Raw genomic sequence first — 13,210 nt, forward strand, 5'->3', positions numbered from 1 at the left:
AAACACATTTAAAAATAGTGTTTCATTCCTCTAAGGATGGAGGTGTTATGAAAATGCTTCTATTTTTAAAAATTTTTTGAGGACTCCTATTTTAGAATTATGGCCATTGGTTAATTTGGAAAAACTGAGAAGATTCCATAGATGTGGTTTTTTTTACAAGGGTCATTGAGTGGTCTTGTTTAAAAACAGACCGTTATTGGATGTTGCATGCCTTAAGCTCAATAAACAACAGAAACCTTGGTGACTTGGGGGAGATGTTTACAGAGAAGTGACATGTCAAGATTTATGGTGGTCAGGAGGTTTCGCTTTTGCGATATTGTTTTGGTTCAGTTGGGGTGTGGACTGTGTTGAAAGAAGTTGGGTTTGTAGCCTGCCCAAGAAACACCGAGCTCCTCTTTCTCTACCCCTTTAAAAAAAGACTGCAAATCCAGTGTGTGAGAGCTAAAACCCCGATGCCGTATTTCTTCTGAGACGCTCCTGGAAAGTCTGCCAGATTACTTTTTGATGCCGCCTGAAAAGACATGCACCAGAAAAGATATCAGTGACCCATCTACATGTATTCAGACACCAAACTGTATGCCATTTTCGGGACACAATATATCTCATGCTTTTCTTCCAGAATTAACAAGCATTGGGCCTAAGTATTCTTTTTTGTCTCTTTTTTTGTAAAAGACCTCTGCAGAAAGAATTTCTTTTTTTTTCTTTAACCTGTGTGTGTGTGTGTGTGTGTGTGTGTGTGGTGTGTGTGTGTGTGTGTGTGTGTGTGTGTGTGTGTGTGTGTGTGTGTGTGTGTGTGTTGGGTATTTAAAAAGGGAACTTTCATATTTCAATCTGTGTGTTAATGCTTTGCTTCTTTACTGGATAAATCTTGTTTTATAATAAACTGTTAATTTTGTTGTTTGCTAAAGAAACCTGGTTGGTGTACTTTATTCTAGGATAAAGAGTAGAGTATATGATTGACCGTTTCGATAACTGGGTAAACATTTAAATATATGTTGGGACCAGTGGAGAAGTGGAATTCGAAAAGACAGTGCACTTTTCCAGCCTCGGTCGTAACAATGTGAATGCATGAGTGGGTGAAGGTTGCGAGCAATTCGGTTTTGAGTGTAAAAATAGTTATCTTTCTTTTTTTAAACCTATGCGAAAACCTGTCATTGGTCTATTTATTCAACACTTTAAATACTCAGGGGCTGAAACACCAGTTTAACAAAACATTATTATGTGGTCAGTTAGGAGGTGCCAACCACCCCATTTCCCACCTGTATATTTTTAGGAGTGCAGTTAGATCAACCATAAAGATGCAGCAATGTCAAAATAAGCTGTATTATGGGTGGCTGCTTAATCACTGTCACCAGATGACTGCACATAGCCTTGACTAGTAAATATTAGGGTAATTGTACAAGGACGCGCCAGTAGTGAGGAACTTTATTCGATGAAAGTGCATTTAAGAAAACTGTGGGCAATCCAACTGCAATTTTCTTACCTGCTTAGAGATGTTATAACTATAACCAAAAAGGTAAGAGTGAGCCAAAGAAAACATAAATCAATACCGTTGAACCAAGGTGTACAGGCATGAGGTGATTTGGCTCTCTCACTCCACCATGTCCAAACTGTGGCAGTCAGAGCCACAGAGCATTTTGTTCATTACTTTGGTTCAGACCATTTGGGTGCTGTGAGCAGGCTACCCAAAATGACAACTGTCCTGTTTTAACAGACGTGCTTTAGATAGCCCAACACTCTTCTTGGAGAGAGGAGATGATTAATATGTGATGATGTGTTTAAGACATCCCTTGGTCTCATCTTTCAGAGGACTGTCACAAAGCTTTCTCTGCATTAACAACTGATGAAAGGTCTACATCAAGATACAGACAGACATAGGTGCTTTAAAGCAGGAAAAAGACGAATGTTTCTGCCTTCAAATACTTGCAGGGGGTATGAATTACCACATTCTGACAATTCAGCCTGAAAGCTGTGAAACAAAACCCAATTCTTTAGAAACCTATATTCAAAGGCCATCTCTCTCTCCAGGCCAATCATCTTACTATCCTAGCACCTAGGTTTATAACATAATTTAAACAAGTTCACAACTTAGGGATCAGTAATCCCAAACTACCCTTCACATTATACCTCAGGAAACTAACCAAACTTATGGGAGGAAAATCTCCCCCAGAATAAGAATTACAAAAACTGTTTGGTAATTTTCTGAAATGAATAAGCCTTATCCACAAGGGGGAGCATAGAGAACAACCTGAGAAACATGCTCCTTTTGAGTGCTTTGGTCTTCAACTGCCTGGGGACATGCAGTAATTTTCCTCACTCAATGTCCCTCCAAAAATCAGCTGACAATTTTTTCCAAAGTGATATCTGCCCTTCCAGATGCTGGAGTTTCCCTAAATTTCAGTTCACAGATTGGGTAGATAAATTGCTCACAAATCATAGCTCATATGGGTTTGAAACCACATAACATAACAAGAGATGCAGATCAGTAGCCCTGGGTGACTATTTCTCTTTGACTGTTTCCTCCTACTGCATGGGAAGATGCCTGGCCTCATCTCTGCCTCCCCACAACTCACAGCGTATCTCTTTGTCCCTTGACGTTGCTGGGCAATTTGCGCATTAGTAACAACGTGTGTCGTGAACACGCTGTTGTTTCTCCAGAAAGAGACGGCCCTACAGCTTCTATATATTTATTTATACTAGTCAATGATCCAAAGTATGGTTGTCTGTTTGCACCTAAAAAATACAGGTGGCCACAGTTGAAAATCAGGGCAACCATCGCAGCTACCCCATTGACACCCCAGGCCTGTCTGATGCCTGAAACGGGCTTAAGGCTGCTCTACTGTACAAATCAGGGTCCTATGTTGTAGGGTCCCTGTGCAAGATTCAGGTACAAATTGGCAGAGTTGATAGTTTAGACAGTTGGATGTGGCAGAGCTTGTTTGCTATCTTCCTTTACTCCCTCCTCCACCCACTCAGCTGAGACTTTAATACAAGAAAGAAATTACAAAATTGGTCTAGATCCCTCGATCTCCCTAGATTTCCAGATCTATAGATTTCTAGATCTGTGAACTTTCTTTACTTTTACATATGATTACTTTACAATGCTGTCTTTGGAAACAGAGCTTCAATGTAAATAAATTGAGCTGGTTTAATTTCCTACCTCTTGAAACAAAGCACCAGCATGAGAATATGGTGGCTTCCATTTGCTGTCAAGTTTGCTATCTTAGTCTGTGCACAGACAGTTGAGCTTTGAGCTCACCCCTACAGGTCAACAATACTGTTTAATACCAGCCCCTGCCAAACTGAATGTCGAAACCAAAGTATTTTCATTACTTTAGTTAAAGTGAGTAAAACAGAGTCACAGCAATGTAAAGAATGTTATAAATTAATCTTTAAATATGCTGATCCCTCTCTAAATGGTTGATTTTATGAGCAATGCAAAACACATGTGATAATAAATGTTATCCCCCAACACAATCTAAACATCAGAACTTGGCAGCATGCAAGCTACGCTTCCTATTCTAATTCAGAGTTTGCTTTTACTCTGAGAAATACGGTATCTTTGTTCTTTTTTTAAAGCAATCTCGTTTGCTTTTTCAAAAACACAGCTAACCAGTCCCAGATCCCAGTACTTCATCAATCTCTTGGTACTGTTATTACAGGAAAAATACGCCTTTGATCAAATAATTGTGACAAAAGATGTTGAAAGTCACCTTTCCACTTCTGGCATTACTACTAAGTAAGTAAGATATAAAGGTTCTTTTATTATTTCGGCAAAGTAAACATGGGGAGAAGATCAGAAAATATCCTCCGTGCACCATGTGCAACAAAATTCTAAACCCTTTTAGAATTTCTTAACACATAGCGATGCAGAGGAAATCTCCCCCTCCCCAAAAAAGTAAAGGAATAGTTGTCAGACACAACAAAACACAGTTTAGTTATACAGATTTGTTAGGTTTATTTAAATGTTGGTGTTAGGGTTTAACTGTTGTATGTAATCTGGAAAACTCTTCGCTGAACTGTGTCTGCAATATAACCCAAATAGCTCTTTGGTCTTCTCATATCAACTAGTTGTTAAATCAGATATTTTTTTTCAGACAAACATATGGAGCGATTAATCATTGTAGTTTTAAATTTTTAAACTGAGGTAAATTCAATACTAAATATCTAAACTTTATCATATTTTCATTATTTCAGTTCAAGCCAGTAAAACAAAGTCACAGGAAGGTAAGAAATGTTAATATTTAATTCTTAAATATTCTGAACTTTCTCTATATAGAGTTGATTTTAGGAGCTATGCAAAAAGCATGTGGTAACAAAAGTTTAACTTCAGAAATTTCTGTGCGGGTTTGAATCAGGGAGGGAGCTGTAAAACCCTTTGCTCTATCAGTGCTAGCGGTACATAAAAGGTCCTAATGGATCCCTCACTGTTCTGTAAGTGTTGCTTTGGTCTATTAGGTATAAAATTGAGTTTAAAATTGTTGGGGTAGATCTTGATTTTGACGGAATATCAATGAAAATAAAAATGAGGAGAGACCTAAACCGGGTTGCCAACTCACTATCAAACATTTTACACTGTCGCACAAAGTCAAAATCTACCCCTTTGTGTCTAAAGAGAGCTGCGAGATGTTTAATGTGTTTGAGAATTATTACATTTGTTTAATCTATTTGCATATATTTTTGTGCTGAGGCAATCATCAACTCGATCAAATGGTGCTGCTTTTTTATCATAAATACTCATCAAATACCAATATTTTTGTAATTTCCGTCAACAAGAAATGCACTGTAGGAAATTCTCTACAAATTGTAATCATAAATATATAGGTCAGATAAAATGCAAATCAAAGTGAACGGTAATTAAATGAAAATGCATTTTATAAATGTTCATATCTATTCAGAAAGCCCCTACAGTTTCCTGATCCTGACAATAAACTGCTTCTTAAATGATTCCAAGGTTTTTCCTTAATTACCCATTTGTCAGTCCATTCCATGTACTGAGCAGTCTTCATGGAGAACCTTCTGACATAATTGTCAAATTTCCCTTTCACTAGCTTGAATGGCCGACCTCTCCTATTTCTTATGTTCTAATTTCTCTATTCTCTTCACTCGCTCTAACCTACCCGCTTCTGAACTTGCAGCAATCTGTTCTCTCAGGTCCAACACTGACATTGCCATTAAACCTGCTGACAAGGGTGGTACTGTGTTGTTTGTTGAGCAGACCTCTACTTTATGGAGACTGAACGGCAACTTTGCGACACCATGTCCTACTTCACCCTCACCATTGAATATTGAGCCATCATTCCCCAGACCATCACTGGCCTCATCTCCTCTGCACATCTTCCCCACAACAGCCTCCAACCTAAACCTGCACAGCCCGCTTCTACCTCCTTCCCAAGATCCACAAACAGCACTGCCCTGGTAGACCTTCATTTCAGCCTAGGCTTATCTGATGGAACCAGTTTCTTCCTTTCTCAACTATACTTCCCCACCCCCCAATCCCCATCCCTTATCCAGCACCTTCCTACCCACATCCACAACTTTTCCGATGCCCTCCACCACTTTTAACAGTTTCCACATTTCTCCCTAACTGTCTGCTTTTCACCATAGACACCCAATCCCTCTGACCACTACCTCCATCCCTGAGGGCCCTCCGCTTCTTTCTTGAGCAGAGGCCCAACCAGTCCCTATCCACCATCTCCTCTGCCTGGCTGAACTTGTTCCTACATTGAATAACTTCTCCTTTGACTCCACTCACTTCCTTCAAATAAAAGGTGTCACTATGGGAACCTGCATGGGTCCTAGATATGCTTGACTTTTCGTAGGATATGTGGAACATTCTTTGTTCCAGTCCTACGCTGGTCCCCTCCCTCACCTCTTTTTTTCCAGTACATTGATGACTGGATCAGTGCTGCCTCCTGCTCTTGCCCTGAAGTGGAAAATTTCATCAATTTTGCTTCCAACTTCCATCTTTTCCTTGCCTTCGGATGGACCATCTCTGACTCTTCATTTTCTCGACTTCTCTGTCTCCATTTCTGGGGATAGGCTATCAACCTACATCCACCAACAGCCTACTCTCACAGATATCTTGATTACACTCTCACTATCTATAAGAACTCTATTCCATTCACCCAGTTTCTCCGCCTCCATCTCATCTGTTCTGACAATGCCACCCAATATGTCTTCCTTTTTCCTCCACCGAGGTTTCTCCCCCACCATGATTGACCGGGCCCTCGACCATGTACTTTCTATTTCCCGCACTTCTGCTGTCATTTCTTCCCCTCCCCCTAGAATCAAGAGTTCCCCTTGCTCCCATCTTCCATCCCACCAGCCTCCATATTCAAAGGATTAGTCTCTGCCTTCTCCAGCGTGGTGCCACCACCAAATGCATCTTTCGCTCCCCTCCCCTTTCAGCATTCGGAAGGGACTGTTTCATCCATAACACCCTAGTCCACTCCCCAGTCACCCAAAAACCTCAAACGCAGATTCAGTAACTGCTTTGCGGAACACTTCCATTCAGTCCGCAAGCGTGACTCCGAGCTTCTGATTGTTTGTTGCTTAACTCTCCAATCCCCCTCTGAGCTCTCTGTCTTCAGAACCATACACTTTTCCAATGAAGTTCAACCTAAGCTCAAGGAAGAAAACCTCACCTTTCAATTAGACAATTTACAACCTGCTGCCTTAACACTGACTTCAACAATTTCAGATCATAACCTCTGCTCCCCATTTTATCAGCTGGCAGTTGTTGGTAAGATTCGATTATTCCCATTTACATTTCCTCTAGATCTATCTTTTGTTTCTTTATTGTTCCATTGCCATCTCTTTTTGCCTTGCACCATTATCCCTTTTGTCATTTAATCACTCCAGCCTTCCAGCCTATCACAAACCTTCCCTTTTGTTCTTCCCCCACTCCCCGCCCACCACCTCCTCTCCTGCCTCTGAATTGCTTCAAACCTGTTACATCTAACTTTTTCCAGTCCTGATAAAAGGTCATCAGCCTGAAACATTGGGCTGGATTTTACAAGTTCGATGCCAACTCGGCGTCATGCTTCAAAAATAGCGGTCCACCCATGACTGCCCTGAATATCGCAGCGGCTCATTTAAATGGCGAGGGTGGACCGACGCTCCCCCTACCCGATGTCGTGGAGGGGATGGGCCGTCCATCCCCGGCAATGGTGTCAGGCGCCACTGCGCAGACACCATTGCCATTTTTAAAGGACTTCAAGCCATTTAAAATTTAAAGGGACATTTGTTATAAACAATTAAATAACTTGATCGTGACGCCCTTCCACCCACCCCCCCTCCAATAACCATAGAATTTAGTACCTGCCCTGTCCACCCCCCCCCAATCAAAACATTTACCTGGTACACGTGGCCATTCCCCAAACCCGCCCCCCCCGCCCCCCCAGCCACAGAGTTCACAAACTTTAATCTTTACCTATTCCCACCATCCCTACACCAATCAAATCACTCTGATGCCTCGACCCCCCCTGCGCCCCCCCCCCCCCGCCCCACAACACTGAAAAACTTACCTGCTCCCCCCTCCCCACCAGTGTCACACCTCGGATTCCCAGACGGGTATCCGAAGGCACGGGAGTTCCGTCCACTAGCACCAATGTCACCCTGGAATGAATGGCGGGAGCGGGTGAGTACTTAATTCATTAATTTACATTTATTTAAATATTTCGATTTGCCTCCTGTCGCTGAGCGGCAAGTGGGCTGCCACGAGGCCTCGCCACCGCTGCCAATATCGGGTCAGGCCTTTCCAGTGTCGAGGCCTGTGGTGGGCCTCTGCCGAAGGCATTTTCCGGCTCCCCCCCCCCCTGCCATGACCCCCAACAGGGTGGGCTGCAAAATCCAGCCCATTAATTCCGTTCCACTCTCCAGCCTGACCTACTGAGTATTTCAAGCAGTTTCTATTTTTGTTTTACATTTTCAGCACCTTCAGTATTTTGCTTTTGCAGGTATATTTAGGGGTTTGATTATTGCAGCTATGTCCAAGTCTTCTGGCACAGAATTTCTCAAACATATAACTAGAAATAAACACAAATAACTCTAACTATGGTTTCTGTGTAGGTGAAACAGGGGAAAATGTATTGTACAAATTGAAGCTAACTTCTGTTTCTATTCTTCTCATAGCTGTGATGATAAACAATGTAAAAATACAGTCTGGCCTTGAAGATGCAGAAAATATTAAGGAGGGAAGAAACATAACCCTGACGTGTTCAGCAAATATTGTGATACGTCCTGATCTACCATCTCAGGTTTTCTACTTATTTTATAAGGGACGAAACAAAGATTTCCTGCTGAAAAGAATTATTTTGAGTGAGCAAGAATCCCACTATACAATACAATCTGCTCGAGCATCACATTCTGGATACTATCATTGTGTCGTGGAAGCAGGAAATGAAAGTAAAGAAAGTGAAACAACATTTATAAAAGTTGCAGGTATTGTGAAATATGAAACAATTAAACAGGAAATATAAATCAAGAATGTGCATTTATATAGCTCCTTTCATGACCTCTGCACTTCCCAGTCTGTGGGGTACTTTTTGAAATGTAGCCACTGTTGTAATGTAGGAAATGTGGTTGCCAATTAGTACACAGCAAGATCCCACAAACAGCAACATGATAATGACTTGACCATCTGTTCATTGAGGGATAGAGAACTCCTAAGGTTCTCTTCGGATAGTGCTATGGGACTTTTTTTTATACCCACCTGAGAGAGCAGTTGGACCTCAATTGAACATCCCATCTGAACAACTGCACCTCCAACAGTGCAGCACTCCCTCAATGTTGCATCAGTGCCAGCTAGATTATGTGCTCAAGACTCTGGAGTGGGGCTTGAATTCACAAACTTTGGTCCCAGAGGCGAGAGCAATTCCATTGAGTCACCGCTGACACCTCCAGTCTCTGGAATCAGTAGCATGATTCCAACCAAGATGTTCGCAATGGGTATCTTCGGATTCTAACTGTAGTAGAACAATAGTAGGGAGGGGAGAACTCCTCTGTGCACTATATTTAATGAAATATAAATCATTCATAAATAGGATAGAATAGAATCATAGAAAGGTTAAGGCACAGAAAGAGGCCACTTGGCCCATTGTATCTGTGCCGGCCAAAAACGATCCACCCAGTCTAATCCCACCTTCCAGCATTTGGTCCGTAGCCCTGCAGCTTACGGCACTTGAGGTGCATATCCAGACTCCTTTTGAATGAGTTGAGGGTTTCTGCCTCAACTACCCTTACAAGGAGTGAGTTCCAGACCCTCACCACCCTCTGGGTGAAAAACTATTTCCTCATTTCCCCTCTAATCTTTCTACCAATCACTTTAAATCAATGCCCCCTCGTCACTGACCTCTCAGCTAAGGTGAATAGACCCTTCACCTCCACTCTATCCAGGCCCCTCAAAATTTTGTCCATTTCAATAAGATCTCTCCCCAGCCTATCCAATCTTTCCTCATAGCTGCATTTTCCAGTCCCGGCAACATCAACGTAAATCTCCTCTGTACCCTCTTTTTTTTATTCATTCATGGGATGTGGGCGTCACTGGCCAGGCCAGCATTTATTGCCCATCCCTAATTACCCTTGAGAAGGTGGTGGTGATCTGCCTTCTTGAATCACTGCAGTCCATTTGGGGTAGGTACACCCACAGTGCTATTAGGAAGGGAGTTCCAGGATTTTGACCCAGCAACAGTGAAGGAACGGCGATATAGTTCCAAGTCAGGATGGTGTGTGACTTGAGGGGGAACTTGCAGGTGGTGGTGTTCCAATGCATATGCTGCCCTTGTCCTTCTAGTTGGTAGAGGTCGCGGGTTTGGAAGGTGCTGTCTAAGGAGCCTTGGTGCATTGCTGCAGTGCATCTTGTAGATGGTACACACTGCTGTCACTGTGCGTCGGTGGTGGAGGGAGTGAATGTTTGTAGATGGGGTGCCAATCAAGCGGGCTGCTTTGTCCTGAATGGTGTCTTCTTGAGTGTTGTTGGAGCTGCACCCATCCAGGCAAGTGGAGAGTATTCCATCACAATCCTGACTTGTGCCTTGTAGATGGTGGACAGGCTTTGGGGAGTCAGGAGGTGAGTTACTCGCCTCAGGATTCCTAGCCTCTGACCTGCTCTTGTATTTATATGGCTACAATAAGATCATGGCTGATCTGTCCCAGGCCTCAACTCCTCTTTCGGGCCTGCTACGCCTAACCCTCGACTCCCCGAGATTTCAAAAATCTATCCACCTCCTCCTTAAATATATTTAGTGATCTAGCCTCCACAACTCTCTGAGGTAGAGAATTCCAGAGATTCACCACCCTCTGAGAGAAGAAATTCCTTTGCATCTCAGTTTTAAATGTGTGCCCCCTTATTCTGTAACTATGTCCCCTAGTTTGAGATTCCCCCACTAGTGGAAACATCTTCTCAACATCTACCCTGTCAAGCCCCCTTAAAATCTTATATGTTTCTATAAGATCACCTCTCATTCTTCTAAACTCCAATGAATAAAGGCCTAACCTGTTTAGCCGTTCTTGATAAAACAGCCCCTTCATCCTAGGAATCAGTCTAGTGAACCTTTTCTGAACTGCCTCCAATGCTAGTACATCCTTCCTTAAATACGGGGACCAAAGCTGTACGCAGTACTCCAGGTGTGGATTCGCCAACACCCTGTACAGTTGTAACAAGACTTCCCTATTTCTAAAAGGTACTCAAGTTGTGCCCTAACCAATGAGTTATACAGTTCCAGCATAACCTCCCTGCTCTTATATTCTACACCTCAGCTAATAAAGGAAAGGATTCCATATGCCTTCTTAACCACCTGTGGACATTAACTCCAAGGTTCCTCACTTGCTCTACACTTCTCAGTATTTTCCCATTAATCGTGTATCAGACAAGATAAAGGAAAATCCCATGGCATTTTATAAGTATGTTATGGGCAAGAGGGTAACCAGGGAAAAAGTGGGACCCAGTAGTGATCAAAGAGGCAATCTGTGTGTGGAGCAAGAGGACATAGGTGAGGTTTTGAATGATTACTTTTCATCTGTGTTCACAATGGAGAGGGACAATGTAGGTGTAGTGATCAGGGAGGGGGATTGTGATATACTTGATCAAATTAGCATTGAAAGGGAGGAAGTATTAGCTGTTTTAGCGGGCTTAAAAGTGGATAAATCCCCAGGTCCAGATGAGATGTATCCCAGGCTGCTATGTGAGGCAAGGGAGGAGATAGCAGGGGCTCTGACACAAATTTTCAAATCCTCTCTGGCCACAGGAGAGGTACCAGAGGACTGGAGGACAGTGAATATGGTACCATTATTCAAGAAGCGTAGCAGGAATAAACCAGGTAATTATAGGCCTGTGAGTCTAACATCAGTGGTAGGGAAATTATTGGAAAAAATTCTGAGAGACAGGATTAATCTCCACTTAGAGAGGCAGGGATTAATCGGGAATAGTCAGCATGGCTTGGTCAGGGGGAGATCGTGTCTAACTAACTTGATTGAATTTTTCAAGGAGGTGACTAGATGTGTAGATGAGGGTCAAGCAGTTGATGTAGTCTACATGGACTTCAGTAAGGCTTTTGATAAGGCCCCGCTTGGGAGATTGGTTAAGCAGCTAAGAGCCCATGGGATCCAGGGTAATTTGGCAAATTGGATCCAAAATTGGCTTAGTGGAAGGTGGCAGAGGGTGATGGTCGAAGGTTGTTTTTGCGAATGGAGGCCTGTGACCAGTGGTGTACTGCAGGGATCGGTGCTGAGACCCTTACTGTTTGTAGTGTACATTAATGATTTAGACATGAATATAGGAGGTATGATGAGTAAGTTCCACAGATGACATGAAAATTGGTGGTGTCGTAAATAGTGAGGAGGAAAGCCTTAGATTACAGGACGATATAGTTGGGCTGGTTAAATGGGCGGAACAGTGGCAAATGGAATTTAATCCTGAGAAGTGTGAGGTGATGCGCTTTGGGAGGACTAACAAGGCAAGGGAATATACAATGGATCGTAGGACCATAGGAAGTACAGAGGGTCAGAGGGACTTTGGGGTGCTTGTCCATAGATCACTGAAGGTAGCAGCACAGGTAGATAAGGTGGTTAGGAAGACATACAGGATACTTGCCTTTATTAGCCAAGGCATAGAATATAAGAGCAGGGAGGTTATGTTAGAGCTGTATAAAACGCTAGTTAGGCCACAGCTGGAGTACTGTGTACAGTTCTGGGCACCACACTATAGGAAGGATGTGATTACACTGGAGAGGATGCAGATGAGATTCAGCAGGATGTTGCCTGGGCTGGAGCATTTCAGCTATGAAGAGAGACTAGATAGGCTGGGGTTGTTTCCTTGGAGCAGGGAAGGCTGAGGGAGGAACCTGACTGAGGTATACAAAATTATGAGGGACATTGATAGGATAGATAGGAAGAAACTTTTTCCCTTAGCGGAGGGGTCAATGACCAGGGGGCATAGATTTAAGGTAAGGGGCAGAGGTTTGGAGGGGAGTTGAGGAAATAAAATTTCACCCAGAGGGTGGTTGGAATCTGGAACACACTGCCTGAAGGGGTGGTAGAGGCAGGAACCCTCACAACATTTAATAAGTATTTAGATGAGCACTTGAAATGCCATAGCAAACAAGGTTACGGGCCAAGTGCAAGGAAATGGGATTAGATTGGACGGGTGCTTGATGGTCGTTGCAGGCGCGTTGGGCCGTAGGGCCTGTTTCTGTGTTGTATAAATCTATGACTCTAGGACTCTTTGCCTTGTTTGACCTCCCCAAATGCATCACCTCACACTTCTCCAAGTTGAATTCCATTTGCCACTTTTCTGCCCATCTGACCAGACCATCAATATCTTCCTGCAGCTGACAGTTATCCTCCTCGCTATCAACCACACGGCCAATCTTTGTGTCGTCTGCAAACATCTTGATCTGCAAATCTCTTGGATGTTCATGATTTTGTTATATGGAGTGAACAGAGGAAATTATCCCTTTAGAATCATGGAAAGATTACAGCACAGAAGGAGGCCATTCGACCCATCAAACCTGTGCTCATTCTCTAAAGTACAATTGAGCTAGTCCCACTCCCCTGCCCTTTCCCTGTAGCCTTGAAAAGTGTTTCCCTTCAGGTGCCTATTCAATTCCCTTTTGAAAGCCACAATTGAATCTGCTTCCACTGCCCTTTCAGTCCATGCTTTCCACATTGTAACCTGTCGTTGCATAAAAAAGCTTTTCCTCGTGTCGCT

At 43.0% G+C, this 13,210-nt stretch overlaps 1 protein-coding gene across 6 annotated transcripts in view; it reads left to right on the forward strand.

Moving 5' to 3' along the window:
• Positions 1-3,577: 3,577 nt before the first annotated feature.
• Positions 3,578-13,210, forward strand: part of LOC137384427 (platelet endothelial cell adhesion molecule-like) — a 73,034-nt gene continuing 63,401 nt past the window's right edge. For all 6 annotated transcript variants that reach the window (XM_068058454.1, XM_068058455.1, XM_068058457.1 and 3 more), the window contains exons 1-3: positions 3,578-3,739; positions 4,198-4,227; positions 8,137-8,445. In XM_068058454.1, the coding sequence (XP_067914555.1) occupies positions 3,700-3,739; positions 4,198-4,227; positions 8,137-8,445 (379 nt within the window). In that variant the 5' untranslated portion in view covers positions 3,578-3,699. The remainder of the gene's footprint in view (positions 3,740-4,197; positions 4,228-8,136; positions 8,446-13,210) is intronic.

Source organism: Heterodontus francisci, chromosome 26 (genome assembly GCF_036365525.1).
Source record: "Heterodontus francisci isolate sHetFra1 chromosome 26, sHetFra1.hap1, whole genome shotgun sequence".
Taxonomy (NCBI): domain Eukaryota; kingdom Metazoa; phylum Chordata; class Chondrichthyes; order Heterodontiformes; family Heterodontidae; genus Heterodontus; species Heterodontus francisci.